Source organism: Lemur catta, chromosome 15, assembly GCF_020740605.2.
Source record: "Lemur catta isolate mLemCat1 chromosome 15, mLemCat1.pri, whole genome shotgun sequence".
In the NCBI taxonomy this organism is placed as follows: Eukaryota; Metazoa; Chordata; class Mammalia; order Primates; family Lemuridae; genus Lemur; species Lemur catta.
In genome coordinates, this window is record NC_059142.1 from 24726955 (window position 1) to 24741817 (window position 14863).

Consider the following 14863-nt stretch of genomic DNA (forward strand, 5'->3'; position numbering starts at 1 on the left):
CTTTTGTTCTGCCTTCAGAGTTATCCTCACATACTTGACTCACTTCTTTTTTTATCCTACCAATACCTGGTAAAAGATGTGTCAGAATAAGGAAAATTGGGACACAGGTGTGGCCTTTTCACTCTCCTGGCTTCCCTCTTTTTCTTGGTTTTCTCACCATCTTCTACTTTGCACCATCTCTTACTAGTGTCCCATGTTACCTTTTATTTGCTTTTTGCTTTTTTCACCCCTAAACCATTGAGGAGCAAACTTCTTGCTTCACTGTCAAAAACTAAAGAGAAAAACTATGAGCTGAGTCTTCCATGATTTGATATACAGATGGTCCCAAACTTAAAATGGTTCAACTTAAAATTTTTGGAATATACAGTGATGCAAAAGCAATACATATTCAGTAGAAACCATACTTTAAGTACCTATGCAGCTATTCTGTTTTTCACTTTGAATACAGTATTCAGTAAATTACATGTGATATTCAACACTTTATTATAATATAGGCTTTGAGTTAGATAATTTTGCCCAACTGTAGGCTAATGTAAGTGTTCTAAGCATGTTTAAAATAAGTGAGGCTATGAGCACTTTGAACCAAGATGGGAGGGCAAAAAATAAAAAAAAGAAAAAATAAATAAATAAAATAAGTGAGGCTAATGTATGATGTTTGGTAGGTTAGGTGTATTAAATGCATTTTTGAGTTGTAATATTCAATTTACAATAGGCTTATGGAAACATAACTCCATCTTAAGTCAAGGAGCTAAATTAGATAAAGGAACTGATAAAGGTATTCTCTTGCTGTATTATCCTATTTTTTATTTTTTATTTTCATTTTTTAAGGATGGTCAAGTGGAGCAGTGGGAGTGGAATGTATTATCCTATTTTAAATGTCAGAAGTTGAATATTACCTCAGTCTTTTTTTTATTTTAACATTTCTTCTGTAAATTCTAATTTCATAGTTTAGGTCAATGCCTTATGGAATCTAGAGAAAAGACTTTTGCTCTTAGAAGCAAAATAAAAAATAAAAAGCATGTTAATTAATGTTAACTCCTGTAGAAATTTCAAAACTACTTGTTACTATGGAATCAAATAGTGGAAGAGTCTAGAACACTAAGAGGAAGTTTTATGGGAAAGTCTGTAAGTTCTAATACTGGTTAGCTAAATAAGTCAATCCTCTCATTAGGAACAAGCTAGAAAAACTGGACCAGATTAATAAAAAGTCATTAGAGACTTTCCAATACTGTGAAGAATTGTGTGGCTAACATATAGGAGAAAAAGGAAACCCAGAGATGTGATCCTGGCATTTGAGGTCACTTTTCCCCTAGAGACATCTTCTAGTTCAAGAAGCAGTAGCTGAAAAGCTGATTAGTTTTCAACAGCCTTAAAAGACTAAAAGGACAAAACTTAGACTTTTAAGGGATTGCTGCGGTGGGGTACCCTGGGAAATCTCCCACATTTTAGGTTGGGATCCTGAAGGATTATTCTGCAGTAGAGAGGGTGAACGGAAAATAGACCAGCCCTTATAGGAACTAAATCTCAGCTTAAAAATACTCAACCTCTGATTGAAGCAAGATGTCATAGGATTGCTAGTGCCCTTAGCCACCTGCAGAAAGCAAATGTAAATCCTCTCCAGAGAAGGATAACATAAGAACTTCAAATTATTTCTACTAATGTTTCATGTGGCCTGTCAAGCATCCAGTTGAAAATAAGCAGGCACAAAAAATTAGATGAGTGAAAAACAAGTAAAATAAAAGTCAGCATAAACAAACCCACAAAGGATTTAGATAATGGAACTATCAGATAAGGACTTTAAAGTAACTATACTTAATATATTCAAGGAAATTAAAGACAAGATTGAGAATTTTGGCAGAGAACTGGAAACCATAAAGAAGAAACAGGCAATTCTAAAACTGAAAATGCAATAACCAAAATTAAGAAGTCAATATAGGAGTTTAATAGCATATTAGATACAGTTGAAGAGAGAAGTAGTAACTGGAAGATAGATGAGAAGAAAATTCAGACTGAAGCATGAAGAGAGACAAAAAGATGAAAAATGTAGAAAAGAGAAATGTGAGAGATTATTTGCAAAGATGGCCACGATAGCCCCTCCCATCACAATGTACCTGTACAATATGATTTTATAGCTCCTCCTAGCAAGAGGTAGAGACCTTTTTCCCACCCCTTGAATTTTAGCTGGCCTTGTGACTTGTTTTGAGCATTGCAACGTGGCAGAAATGGTGTACAACTTCTAAAGCCTAAACCACAAGTGGTTTTGTAGTTTCTGCTCTTGCTCTCTTGGAATGAGACCTCAGACTCCCATGTGAAGGGCCTGTTCTAGCCTGCTGGAGAAAGAGAGGTCGCATGAAGCAGAATGAGTTGTCCCAGGTAAGGCCTCCTACTCCTACTAGCTGACAGCACCACAGTTGAGACATGTAAGCAAGACCATATTAGACCATCCAACCCCAGTCAAGCAGCTAGATGACTACAGCTGCATGAGTGATTCCAGGTGAGACCTACTGAGCCCAGTTCAAATGCTGATGCGCAGAATCATGAGCAAATAAAATAAAATGATTGCTGCCCAAGTCACTAAGTTTTTGGTAGTTTGTTATATACATTGGATAACTGACACAGAAATTGATACCTAAAGGTATGATACTGCCATAACAAAAAAAGTAAAATATGTGGCATTGGCTTTGAAACTGGCTTATAGTTGGAGACTGGAAAAATAGTGAGGAGTATGTTAATGAAGTCTAGAGGAATGAAGAACAAACTGTTAGTGGAGGCTGGAAAAGTAGTGATGTAATTGTTATTGGAGTCTGGAAAAAAAATAGCCCAGGTTCTTTTATGATGGAACAATTAGCAAAATGTTCTCTGAGGTAACTTGGAAGAGACAACGTATCTAATGAAGTCATGGATCTGGTTAAGCAGATCTCTAGTACTTTCGAGGTATTATAAGGTATCTGTTGAGTGTTTCCAGTTGCTTATGCTAAGAAACTATAAAAGAAACATGAGCTGCAGAAGATGTTTTGTTTGCAGGCAGAATTTAGTGGAAATGTAAAGGACCCAGAACTTGTTAGTTTTGAAAATAGAACTATTTCTCATTCCCAGTCTCTCTAGCTGGCAAAACATTTGCAAAGTAAAAATGTCTCAGAGTAAAGACCAAGTCCAAAGCGCCTGTGACTTCAATACCTCAGAAATATTTAAGGCAATATCTGATAGATTACTCCCTCAGCTAGGAAAATGTGCTTCTAAGAATCTTAAGGGCATTGTTCTGCAGTAGCCTGACATACCTAAAGTATAGAGAGATTTATGGATGTGGCTTTTGGGGTAAGCACTGAACCTCAGTATGATTCATAGGAAACCCACAGAGTTGTCAAGAGATTTGTGTTGATAAATGTACCAAAAAGACCAAAAGGGCCAGAAACTGTTCAAAATGAAGAGAGACCTCTAGACCTTCTACTTTTTATGGGCAGGAAGTAGGCTAAGAAAGCTATTCAGCTGTAAAACATCAGTTATTTCTAACAAAAAGATTTCTCAGAGAGTGGAGTCAGGAATCAAGAGGGCAGAGAGAAGAGCAGAGGGGACCATGGATTAGGGACCAACTAGACCCTAGGGAGCAGAACTACACCCTAATAAAAAAAAATTCCCTGCCCCTGGAGTAAGGGAACCTGACAGCATGTACCTATTTGGATTTCAGAATTGCCATGGAGCAGTGACTGCTATGTACCTCTCATCTTCCTTCCCATCTTCCCCTCTTTGAACAGGAGTCTCTTTTGTGGTTATCCTTTCCCAATCTCATCATAAAATGCTGGGAGTGTTGGAGCAGATAACTTGTTTTTTTAGTTCCCAGGTCTTTGGATCAAGAGAAACTGTAACTGAGGAGCTGCACCCAAAGAAGCACATTTTCGTCCGGACATGACTCATGAGAAAATGGACGTCAAGCCTGATGCCATGATTGGATGAAACTTTGGGGGTCTTGGGAGGGGGTGAGTCTAATTTGCATGTGGGAGGTACGTGAATTATTGTGGCCAGAGGATAGACCATAGTAGGTTGTTTGCAGAGATGGCCACAATAACTCCTCCCATTCCTGTATGTAATGTTACTTCGCTGTCCCTCCCATTCAGAGGTGGCATCTTTTTCCCCAACCCTCGAATGTTAGCTAGCCTTGTGGCTTGCTTAGACCATTAGAATGTGGCCAAAGTAATGTGTAAGTTCTAGAGCCTAGACCTCAAGAGCCTAGGCCTTACAGATTCTGCCCTCACTTGGTTGGAAAACTGCACTAAAGAAGCCTGGTCTAGCTAACTGGAGAGTGAGAGACTACATGCAATAGAAATGAGCTTTTCCAGTTGAGTCTCCCTAGACTTACCAGCCAACAGTCAGCACAAATCACCAGACATGTGAGTAAAACCAATCAGCCCCTCTGAAGCCACCAGATGATGGATGATATGCACGTACATGTAAGACCTGGAGAAGAACTACTCAGATGAGCACAGCATCATGACCAAATAAAAGGTTGTTGTTCTAAGCAAGCCACTGAATTTTGATGTGACTTGTTACATAGCAAAACAGAACAAAAACAGAGCAAAAAAGACATAGAGCATAAAAGACACATGGGGTATAGTGAAATGATCCAACATCACGTACTTTAAGTCTCAGAGGAGAAGAGAAAGAATGGAGCAGAAGCTATATTTGAAGAAATGCAGAAGCAATATTTGAAGAAATGATGGAGCAGAAGCCATATTTGAAGAGATGATGGCTAAGAATTTCCTTAAACTCATAAAAGATACCAAGCACAGATTCAAAAATCACTATGGCCTTATGCAGGACAAATACAAAGAAAACGACACCTAAGCTTATCAGAGTAAACCTACCACTCCACCTCACTAAAATAAAAGAGAGGAAAATCTTAAAGCAGCTGGAGAAAAAAGGTTACTTTCAAGGGAGTAACAATAAGAATAATAGTTGACATCTCAGTAGAAACGTGAAAGCCAGAAAATGTTGGGATATCTTTGAAGTGCTGAAAAAAATAAATTATGAGTGTGGGATTCTGTACCCAGTGACAATATTCGTTAAAACTGAAGATGAAAGTTCTTTGACTGCAACAATGTTATACATGATGTAATGTGGACCAGGAATGTATCTAGTCTGGAGAAAGGTGTACATTTGGCTGTACAGAGCGGATGGCAATATTTTGCTCTGTTGTGGGATTTGTGTGTATGTACGTTGTGTTTTCAAATATTTTGTTGTTTACCCTGTAACATACTGGTTGTTTATATGTTTTCATATTCATTATTTAATATTGGTTATATAACTAAGAATGCAACATCTTAAAGATATTAAAGATGAGGCCATGGGCTATGTTTTATTCATTTTTATATTCCTACTGTTTAACATGGTCCGTGACACTTCTAGACATCTGCTTATTGAAATCAAAGCAGCTTATTATCGTGATAGAAAAAATATGTACCACTCAAGAATTTGTCTTATTTCTTTTTCTAATATAGGTTCAAGCTGAAGTCCCTGGATCTCCTATATTTGTGATGAGACTAGCCAAACAATCTCGTCATCTGGAGGTGCAGATCCTAGCAGATCAGTATGGCAATGCCATCTCTCTGTTTGGTCGTGACTGCTCCGTACAGCGCAGGCATCAGAAGATTATTGAAGAAGCACCTGCTGCTATTGCTACTCCAGCAGTATTTGAACATATGGAACAGGTATGTATATTAAAAGTCTTAATTTCTGTTTTCTTCTACAGGGCACTTTTCATTCAGTTCATGTGCCAATCTGAGAATAGTGGAATTTGAAGCAATGATACTGAATAATTGATAAAGATTATATCCCTTTTCTAGAAGAAAAAATATTCTGTTTTTCCTTTAGGAAAATTGTCTAGGAATATTTCAAGCTCTAAAAATAGTTAATACTTTTTAAAAATCAGTGTACTATTTTGAAGTAGGGATAAAGGAGAGAAACGTTTGGAATTTTTAATCAAGTCCATTATGTTTTAGAAAAGTCTTTTAAGTATCTTTAAAGTTCACATAGTCTGTATGTTCGTATAGAAAAGAATTTCTCAGGGTCAAGAAGGGTGCCTTGGAAATAGTTATAGTTTAAGGGTCTGAACATAGAGTTTTCTTGAATCATAACCCATCTTCATCTTATTGGAGATATATTTTCTACCTCTTCTTTCTTTTGAATTCCAAACAAGCTAATTATATGATTGTCTGTATTGAAAGTTTATTTCCTATGGGGTGTGTGTGTGTATTAGGATGCACTCTTGAACTGCTATAATAAAGATGCCTCCAATAGTGGTTAAATGAGGTATAAGTCTATTTCCCTTCTTCATAGTTCAGAGATGAGTTGGTGCTAGAGATCCAGGTTTATTGCTCATATGCTGCCTGTTTTTGTTAAATAAAATTGTATTGGGACGCAATCACATTTATTTATTTATATATTACCTATGGCTGCTTTATTGCTACAATGGCAGAGTTCAATAGTTGTGACAGAGACTTTATAGCCCACAAAGTTAAATAATTACTATCTGGCTCTTTACCCAAAATGTCTACCTTTGCCCTTGGACAGTGTCCTCATCTCCTTAAGCTAACTCACAAGATTATGTTCACATTGTAGTCTGTGGGAGGGAGAGAGAGAGGACATGAAGGGCAAGAGTATAGAATCATGATTTAGAAGTGACACGTGTCATTTCTCACATTCCATTGGACAAAATTCAGTTACACAGTCATACCTAGTGCCAAGAATGTTAGGAATTGTAATCACTAACTGGGTGACCATGTGCTCAGCTAGAATTTAGGAGATTTTATTCCTAAAAGGATGAAGTAAAGTTGCTGTAGGGCTTTTAACAACCTATGTCTCTGTCTGTTCCTGTAGTTACCCAGTATCCTTTCACATCCTTTTTCCTGCTCCTAGGACATACTTATCCTTTCCCCAAGGAAGACAGTCTGAAGTCCTATCCAGTTACTGCTAGTTACTACAGCTACTGAGAAATCTTAGATTTCTAGGTGATTTTTTTTTTTTTTTTTTTTTTTTTTGAGACAGAGTCTCGCTTTGTTGCCTGGGCTAGAGTGAGTGCCATGGCGTCAGCCTAGCTCACAGCAACCTCAAACTCCTGGGCTCGAGCGATCCTCATGCCTCAGCCTCCTGGGTAGCTGGGACTACAGGCATGTGCCACCATCCGGCTAATTTTTTCTATATATATTTTAGTTGGCCAGATAATTTCTTTCTGTTTTTAGTAGAGACGGGGGTCTCGCTCTTGCTCAGGCTGGTCTCGAACTCCTGACCTTGAGCGATCCACCCGCCTCGGCCTCCCAGAGTGCTAGGATTACAGGCATGAGCCACTGCACCCGGCCAGATTTCTAGGTGATTTAAGTTCTCTAGATGATGTACATTCCTCTCCACTGGATGTGTATGTGAATTTTCACCATTCAGTAGCCTAAAATACAAGTTATCTACTCCTTGTCATTCCTTCTCCCTTACTCTACTGCCCTACACCCAATATACAGTGGTGGAATAGGAACAGGATAACTACCATTTGGAACAAGGAAAAATATATAGCAGTCATTGGTCCATAGCAGTTTCAAACCCTTCTGGGCAGGAATTGTAATGACTCCCTGCTGTATGGTGAAGTAATACCTCTATTAGACCTTCTGGCTGCCCCTTGTTCTGCTACTTGGGAGTAAATCCCTTGTCCATTATTCTTCAAGATACCTAACTTTGTTCTCTGGGAAGTTCTTCCTTATTCAGTTTTCTCTGTGAATTGGGCTTTGTAGAATATGCCTTCTTTGGCAAAACTTTCACAGCCCACTTCCTGCTGACGCAGGATTGAGGGTACAAATATTACTCTAATCATCAGTCACAGGCATTTGAAGGCTAGACTTGTGGTTTGTTTATAAATACAATTCCTTTGAAAACTTCCTAAGCTTCTGGGCTATTTGCTTCCAATCAGCTTGAGGTTAGATTAACCATATCCAAAGATTTCTTCTAGGTATAGAAAGTTTTCTTCTTTTATTTACTGGCGTCTATGCTTAGCCCATCTCTTTCTCCTCGATTTAGTGTTAGCTACCTTCAGGCCAGCTAAAAGTAAAGCAGCACCCTTGATCTGATCCTTGACACTAGCTTGCTTCAGGGTGAGAATCTAATTTTCTGTTTTTGGGGGTACAAAAGCAGTTGGTTTTTCAACATTCTGATCCTTTCCAACCATTTTTCTTAAAGCTTAGTTGGTGTGTGATTATGTTCCAAGTTATTGTAGGAAACAGTTTACCGTTATGTTATGCCATAGCAAGAAGGTCACCAGCTTTCCAGCCTGCAGTATCTGTTTCCTTGCTACCCCCTACCCTTTTTACTAAACTGGCATCACACATATTAATTTTTTTAAACAGCAGTGTTCTACCTGCAGTTAATAATTTCTATATTGATTAGGATACAGGTTAAGCTGCTATAATAAAAAGATCTAAAAAACATGGTGACTCAAATAAAATATTAATAGAAGTTTATTCTTCTTTCCCATCATAGTTTGAGGTGAGCTTTTCAGAGCTGATGGGACATTTCTATTCCATGAGGCCATCTTGGGATTCATTTGTTTCTGTTTTGTTTTGCCATTCTTAGTATGTTCTCATCTGCGTGGTTAAAACTGGCTTGTAACATCATTATGATGTTCCAGTGCATAAGAAGGAGAAAAGCCAGCAATAAAAGATAAACAATTTCCTTTTCAAAATATGACATAGGGATTATGCATATCACTCACCAATTCTGATATCCTGTTTGTCAAAACTTAGTCACTAGCTATAAGAGAAGTTGGAAAATCTAGTCTCCAGCTAGATAGCTATGTTTCCAGGAAGACGAGTATACTGGGAATATTGGAAACTAAGGGACAATAAAGAGTTTTGTTTTTTGTTTTTTTGCTTGCATGCACTTTTGTCTGATGAGGTGGAGTTGCTTGTGATGCAAAGTGAAAAACACTCTGTTTTCTTCCAGCTTTTCTTTGAGTTTTTCATCATATCCAGGGATATTGTGTAATAATCTGAAAGTGTGACATTTGCTCCAATGTGGCTAAAAAGCCTTTAGTGGCTCTTACAAACATGAATAGTTCAGTCAGGGAGAGGCTGTAGCAGTCCAATAGTTGGACAATGTGAGAAACTTATCTTTGCTTATCTTTCTTCTTTGAGTGTGCGGTGAAACTTGCCAAAATGGTTGGTTATGTGAGTGCTGGGACTGTGGAATACCTGTACAGCCAGGATGGCAGCTTCTACTTTCTGGAATTGAATCCTCGGCTGCAGGTGGAGCACCCTTGTACAGAGATGGTGGCTGATGTCAATCTCCCTGCAGCACAACTCCAGGTGAGTCACCCTGATCTAGGCTCAAGGAGGAGAGATGCCGGAAAAACTCGTTTAACCAGTATCTGATAAAAGTGCCTCCTATCTGAGTCTCACCTAATGTTCATTTCTGTTGGGCGGTATGTGTGGGTTGGTTTTCCTGATGTAGTACAAACATAAGAATATTATTTTTCTAGCCAGACATATCTGATATAAGCTGTCATATTTTTATTTTTTTTTAATTTTTTTTTTAATTTAAAAATTATAAATTTTATACCATTCCTTACATTCATAAGGTTTCTCTCCAGTGTGAGTTCTTTCATGTATTTGAAATAAACTGGGACGATCAAAGGCTTTCCCTAAACTGTCATATTTTTAGAAAGAAACTTTTAAAATAATATGCTTTATTCAGTTATTTAATTATATTAATAGTAAACGTCACAACTTTGTAATTATCCCCTACTTATTTTTACTAGTGTTCTTTATTGAAGTAATTCTGCATCAGAGTGGTGGTTCAAGTTTTTCCTGCCAAGATCGTGTGAAGCACACATTTAGTTTTATAATTTGTAAAGTGATTGCTGTCAATATTATTGTCTTCTCTCAGCTCAGGAAACAAATATTATGGGAAGCAGTAATGACTAATGATAAAGTTTGGTATTTATCTAACATATTCTTTGCCCACATTGGGAGCACCTCTGCATTTCCATTAAAGACTAAAGATTTATTTACGTCCTCCAGTGGTTTGTAGGTATGGAGATGATAATTATAACACATAATTAAGACTTTTTAGCTGTCTGTCCTGGATAGCTACTAACATTTAGTCTTCTCTTGGATATTTTCATTCCCATTCCTTGATGGAGAAATGGCAATAGAGGGAAACTCAAGTCTGTTACACTAGGAGTTTGGGGACTTCTAAAAAAAAATTTTTTTTTTAAGAGACGGGGTCTTGCTATAACCCAGGGTGGCCTCGAACTCCTGGCCTTAAGAATTCCTCCTGAGTAGCCAGAATTATAGGCGATAGCCACTGGGCCCACCTGAATTTAAGGACCTTTTTAAGAGTGGGGAATATTCTAGCAACTTATCTGTAGTGATATATTCTATTTCAAGCAACTTAGAGTTGATAATTATGTAATACAGAGTATAAAGATGTAATGTTTTAGGTAGTGGCTCCAAAAATGAAAAATCTTTTGGGTAATCTGATAGCCTCCACACTATAAGGAAAGTAACTGTGGAAAATGAGTGATATATGTTTTATTACCTTTCAGATTGCCATGGGGATCCCTCTATATAGAATCAAAGATATCCGTATGATGTATGGGGTATCCCCTTGGGGCAACACTCCCATTGATTTTGAAAATTCTGCTCATGTTCCTTGCCCAAGGGGCCATGTTATTGCTGCTCGGATCACTAGTGAAAATCCAGATGAGGTAACCCATCACTTAAAAAGCTTATACCTTCTTTCCTTGTGAACTTTAATATTAAGACAGTATCTGAGGGTATACTTCTGGAATATCTTGGGACTTCTTGTGGAGAGGGAAATTTATAAAGATTTCTCAGCATAGATAAGTAAATGATCATTGCTTCATTGGTCATTTAATCTCACTTTAGTCAGTATAGAGTCCTCAGTAGGTCTGTAGCACCGGGCCTTGGCCTTTATTTATTTGTGTGCATCTTTTCTGCTTCTGTGTGTGACTAACACAGAGCCTAAACAATGAATGTATACAATAACATGGTCTCTCATATTCATCATTCTCTAACAGGGTTTTAAGCCCAGCTCAGGAACAGTTCAGGAACTAAATTTCCGCAGCAATAAGAACGTTTGGGGTTATTTCAGTGTTGCTGCTGCAGGGGGACTTCATGAATTTGCTGATTCTCAGTTTGGTCACTGCTTTTCCTGGGGAGAAAACAGAGAGGAAGCGATTTCGTGAGTATAATCACATTTGATTGCATTTTACAAAATAAATTTGTGCTAATCTTCGGTGAACCTATGAGGATGGGAGTATGAATCATTTATCTGCTATAAAAGTACTAATGTGAACAACCTTTTTGAAGAAATATGTCTTTAGTTGTGCTTCCATTCATGTTGTGTAAATTATGCAGTATCTGGCAGATGTTTTTCTGTTTGTTATTGTGAGCCTTTTTGAGTATTTTTGGTTTCAAATATTTTTCATAAACTTACAAAATTGGTTGCTTTAGAGGTATCATATTTTCCCATAGGAATAGTATTGTTATTGGGGTGAGGTAGATTCTTGACCAAGAGCTTCGTATCAAAGAATGGATAAGATCTGTCATTTGTCATCAAAATAAAGGCATAGCTTTAAATCTCTTAGTCTTTTTTTTTTTTTTTTTTTGGAGATAGGCTCTTACTCTGTCACCCAGAAGGCTTAAACTCCTGGGTTCTGAAGCAATCCTCCTGCCTCAGCCTCCTAAGTAGCTAGGATTATAGGTATGCATCATGCCCAGCTATTAAATATTTTTTAAACTTTTTGTAGAGACAGAGTCTTGCTATGTTGCCCACACTTGTCTCAAACTCCTGGCCTCAAGCTTCCCAAAGTGCTGGGATTATAGGTGTGAGCCACCATGCCCAGCCTTCTGATAGTCAATTTAAAATAATTTTTTTTATTTGACAGGTAAAATTTATATATATTTTTGGTGTTTGACATATGTATACATTGTAGAATGGCTAAATCAAGCTATTTAACATGCATTACCTCAGGTACTTATCATTTTTTTTGTGGTTAGAAGACTTAAAATCTACTCTCTTAGCAATTTTCAAGTACACAATATATTGTTATATAGTCACCATGATATACTCTTATAGTCATTTAAAATAATAAAATTATACTGTTCATTTTGTGAAAAGGGCATATAAATTGTCTACATTGCTTATATAGGAAATGTCAGTGGTTGGCCTCACGCCTGTAATCCCAGCACTTTGAGAGGCCAAGGTGGGAGTATCGTTTGTGGCCAGGAGTTAGAGACCAGCCTGGGCAACATAGCAAGACCATGTCTTTACCAAAAAAAAAAAAAGAAAAAGAAGAAGAAATTAGCCAGGCATGGTGGTACATGCCTGGAGTTCTAGCTATTCAAGAGGCTGAGGCAGGAGGATTGCTTGAATCCGGGAGTTTGAGGTTATAGTGAGCTATGATGGGGCCTCTGCACCTGGGTAACAGAGTGAGACCTTGTCTCTAAAAAAATAAAAAATAAAATGAGAGACCTCAATGTTCTATAAAAGTATACAACAGTTTATACAAATATAACTAGCAAAGCATAAGTGTCAGTTACTATTCTATTAATCATAAACATTAAATATTAAATTAATAGCATTTTTGTTTGCCTAAAAAGTAGGGCCATAGTAGTTAGTTTTGACAGCTTAGATATTTTAGAATAGCTATCCAAAAGTGAAAATTGAACTAGTTCTATTTTTTAATTGTTTATTAATACCATTTCTTTGATGTTTGAACTGTATACAGAGTAGGTAATCAAGAAGTGTTTATTAGTATTGGTTTTTAATGTTTTCAGAAGTAAGGAAGTCTCAATATTTCTCTATCTTATCCTTTAAATTTCTTTTCATTTGTTTACAACTATAAGTGGAATTTTACAAAGTTAAATCAGTGTTATTGGGCTGGGTGCGGTGGCTCACACTTATAATCCGAGGACTTTGGGAGGCTGAGGTGGGAGGATGGCTTGTGGCCAGAAGTTCAGGACCAGTCTGGGCAACATAGTGAGACCCTGGCTCTACAAAAAATTAAAAAATTAGGCTGGCATGGTGGCATGTGCCTGTAGTCCCAGCTACTCAGGAAACTGAGGCAGGAGGATCACTTGAGCCCAGGAGTTTGAGGTTGCAGTGAGTTATGATGATGCCACTGCATTCTAGCCTGGGCAACAGAGTGAGACTCTGTCACTCTCTCTCTCTCTCACACACACACACACACACACACACGCACGCACGCACGCACGCACGCACGCGCACACGCACGCACAGCAGTGCTACCAGAAAAAATATTGATATAAAGTTGCCTTGTCTTTTTTGTTTTCACTGTCATATCATGTTCTGCCAAAGTAAAAAAGGTTTACATTAGAGCTTGCAAATTGGTGGCTTTCTAGCTAGTCGCAATTTACAGTTGTGTTTTGATTGGCTCACAGACTATTAATTTTTTAAAATTTGTCAATATTAAAAATTGGAAGACTGAAATCAAAATATGGATTTCTGCTATCTTAAAAAGTGTGAAGATAATGACAACGTTGATTTTATATTTCACTTGATAAAAGTTACCTGAATTTTTTTTTTGTCTACTTTTAGATGGAACATGAATTCTGTAGTTCACACAGCCCCCATTCAGTCTGCCTCACTCATTTACATTCCTGGATTAGCCTCTATTATCATTTAGATTTTAGTCCTGATTAGGCATACCACTGTGCATTTTCTTTGGGATATGTCCCAAAGTCTGGTTCACAAGCCTTGCTCCTTACTTCTGACCTGCTGTATACATTTCTCTACAGTATAAAGCTAACTAAGTTAATTTTTACCATATTAAAAATGTGATCTCTACAATAAGTCTTCTTGATACTATGCCAAAAGTTCATTTGTCAAATCAGAGCTTTCTTTGTTTCTTCTTTCTTCATTACATTAGGTCTGTATTCTTTAGCTTAGTGTTTGGACTCTTGTTCTCCATAATACCCCAACCAACCCATATTTCCAGAATTAGTTCCCATAGATCATACTCTAACTACCATAAGAATAAGATTGTGTCTAACTTTGTTACTGCTGTATCCTCTGAGCAGTCAATGTTGGTTGAATGAATGGATTTGCCACTAGTTCCAGTCCTCCATACCCTTTACTTCAATCATATCGTTCTCTGGACACCACCCATATTTTCTTCCCTCTTCTCCCTTATTCTTACTATTCCTTATTCTTTTCCCTCTGTCCATTCATTCACTCTATTCAACAAATATTTACTGAGTATCTACTATGTACTGGTTCTGGCAATACAGTGAGGACCAAAATAGGGTCTCTGTCCTCATAGAACCTTACAATCCAGGGGAAGAAAGACAAGTAATTAAAACACAATGTAGTAAGTGTGGTGATAGTGGGATTATTTAAGAGTATATAGGAGTATATAGGTGAGTCAGCTAACTCAGTCTAGAGGGGGTCAGGGAAGGCTTCCCAGAAGGAAGTGACATCTAGAAATGTTACTTGAAGAGTGTGTAGAAATAAGTCAGGCCAAAAAAGGGCATAGAGAGGAGAATGGGGCGAGGAACAGGATAATATTCTAGGCTGAGGGAGTACCTGGACCACCTGGAATATTATTCTTCTCACAGTGATAATATCAGCTATAGTTTTAGCCCACATCTCTTTTAGCCAAGTCTCTTTACTGGCATTTATGATATTCTGCCATGTATGTTGAAAGCAATCATTGTATCTATATTTTCTCTTTATGAGCCTAGTTTGTGTCTTGAGCATGTGAAATGCATAATAAATATTGAAGTATCTGTACAGTGCAGAAAACCTTATAGTATTTGAAATTTTGGTAAAATTAGGTAATTTTACA

At 37.5% G+C, this 14863-nt stretch overlaps 1 protein-coding gene across 2 annotated transcripts in view; it reads left to right on the forward strand.

Moving 5' to 3' along the window:
* ACACA (acetyl-CoA carboxylase alpha) overlaps positions 1 to 14863 on the forward strand; it is a 231332-nt gene that overhangs the window by 63656 nt on the left and 152813 nt on the right. For both annotated transcript variants that reach the window (XM_045525552.1, XM_045525551.1), the window contains 4 exons: positions 5493 to 5702; positions 9165 to 9335; positions 10577 to 10738; positions 11072 to 11235. In XM_045525552.1, the coding sequence (XP_045381508.1) occupies positions 5493 to 5702; positions 9165 to 9335; positions 10577 to 10738; positions 11072 to 11235 (707 nt within the window). The remainder of the gene's footprint in view (positions 1 to 5492; positions 5703 to 9164; positions 9336 to 10576; positions 10739 to 11071; positions 11236 to 14863) is intronic.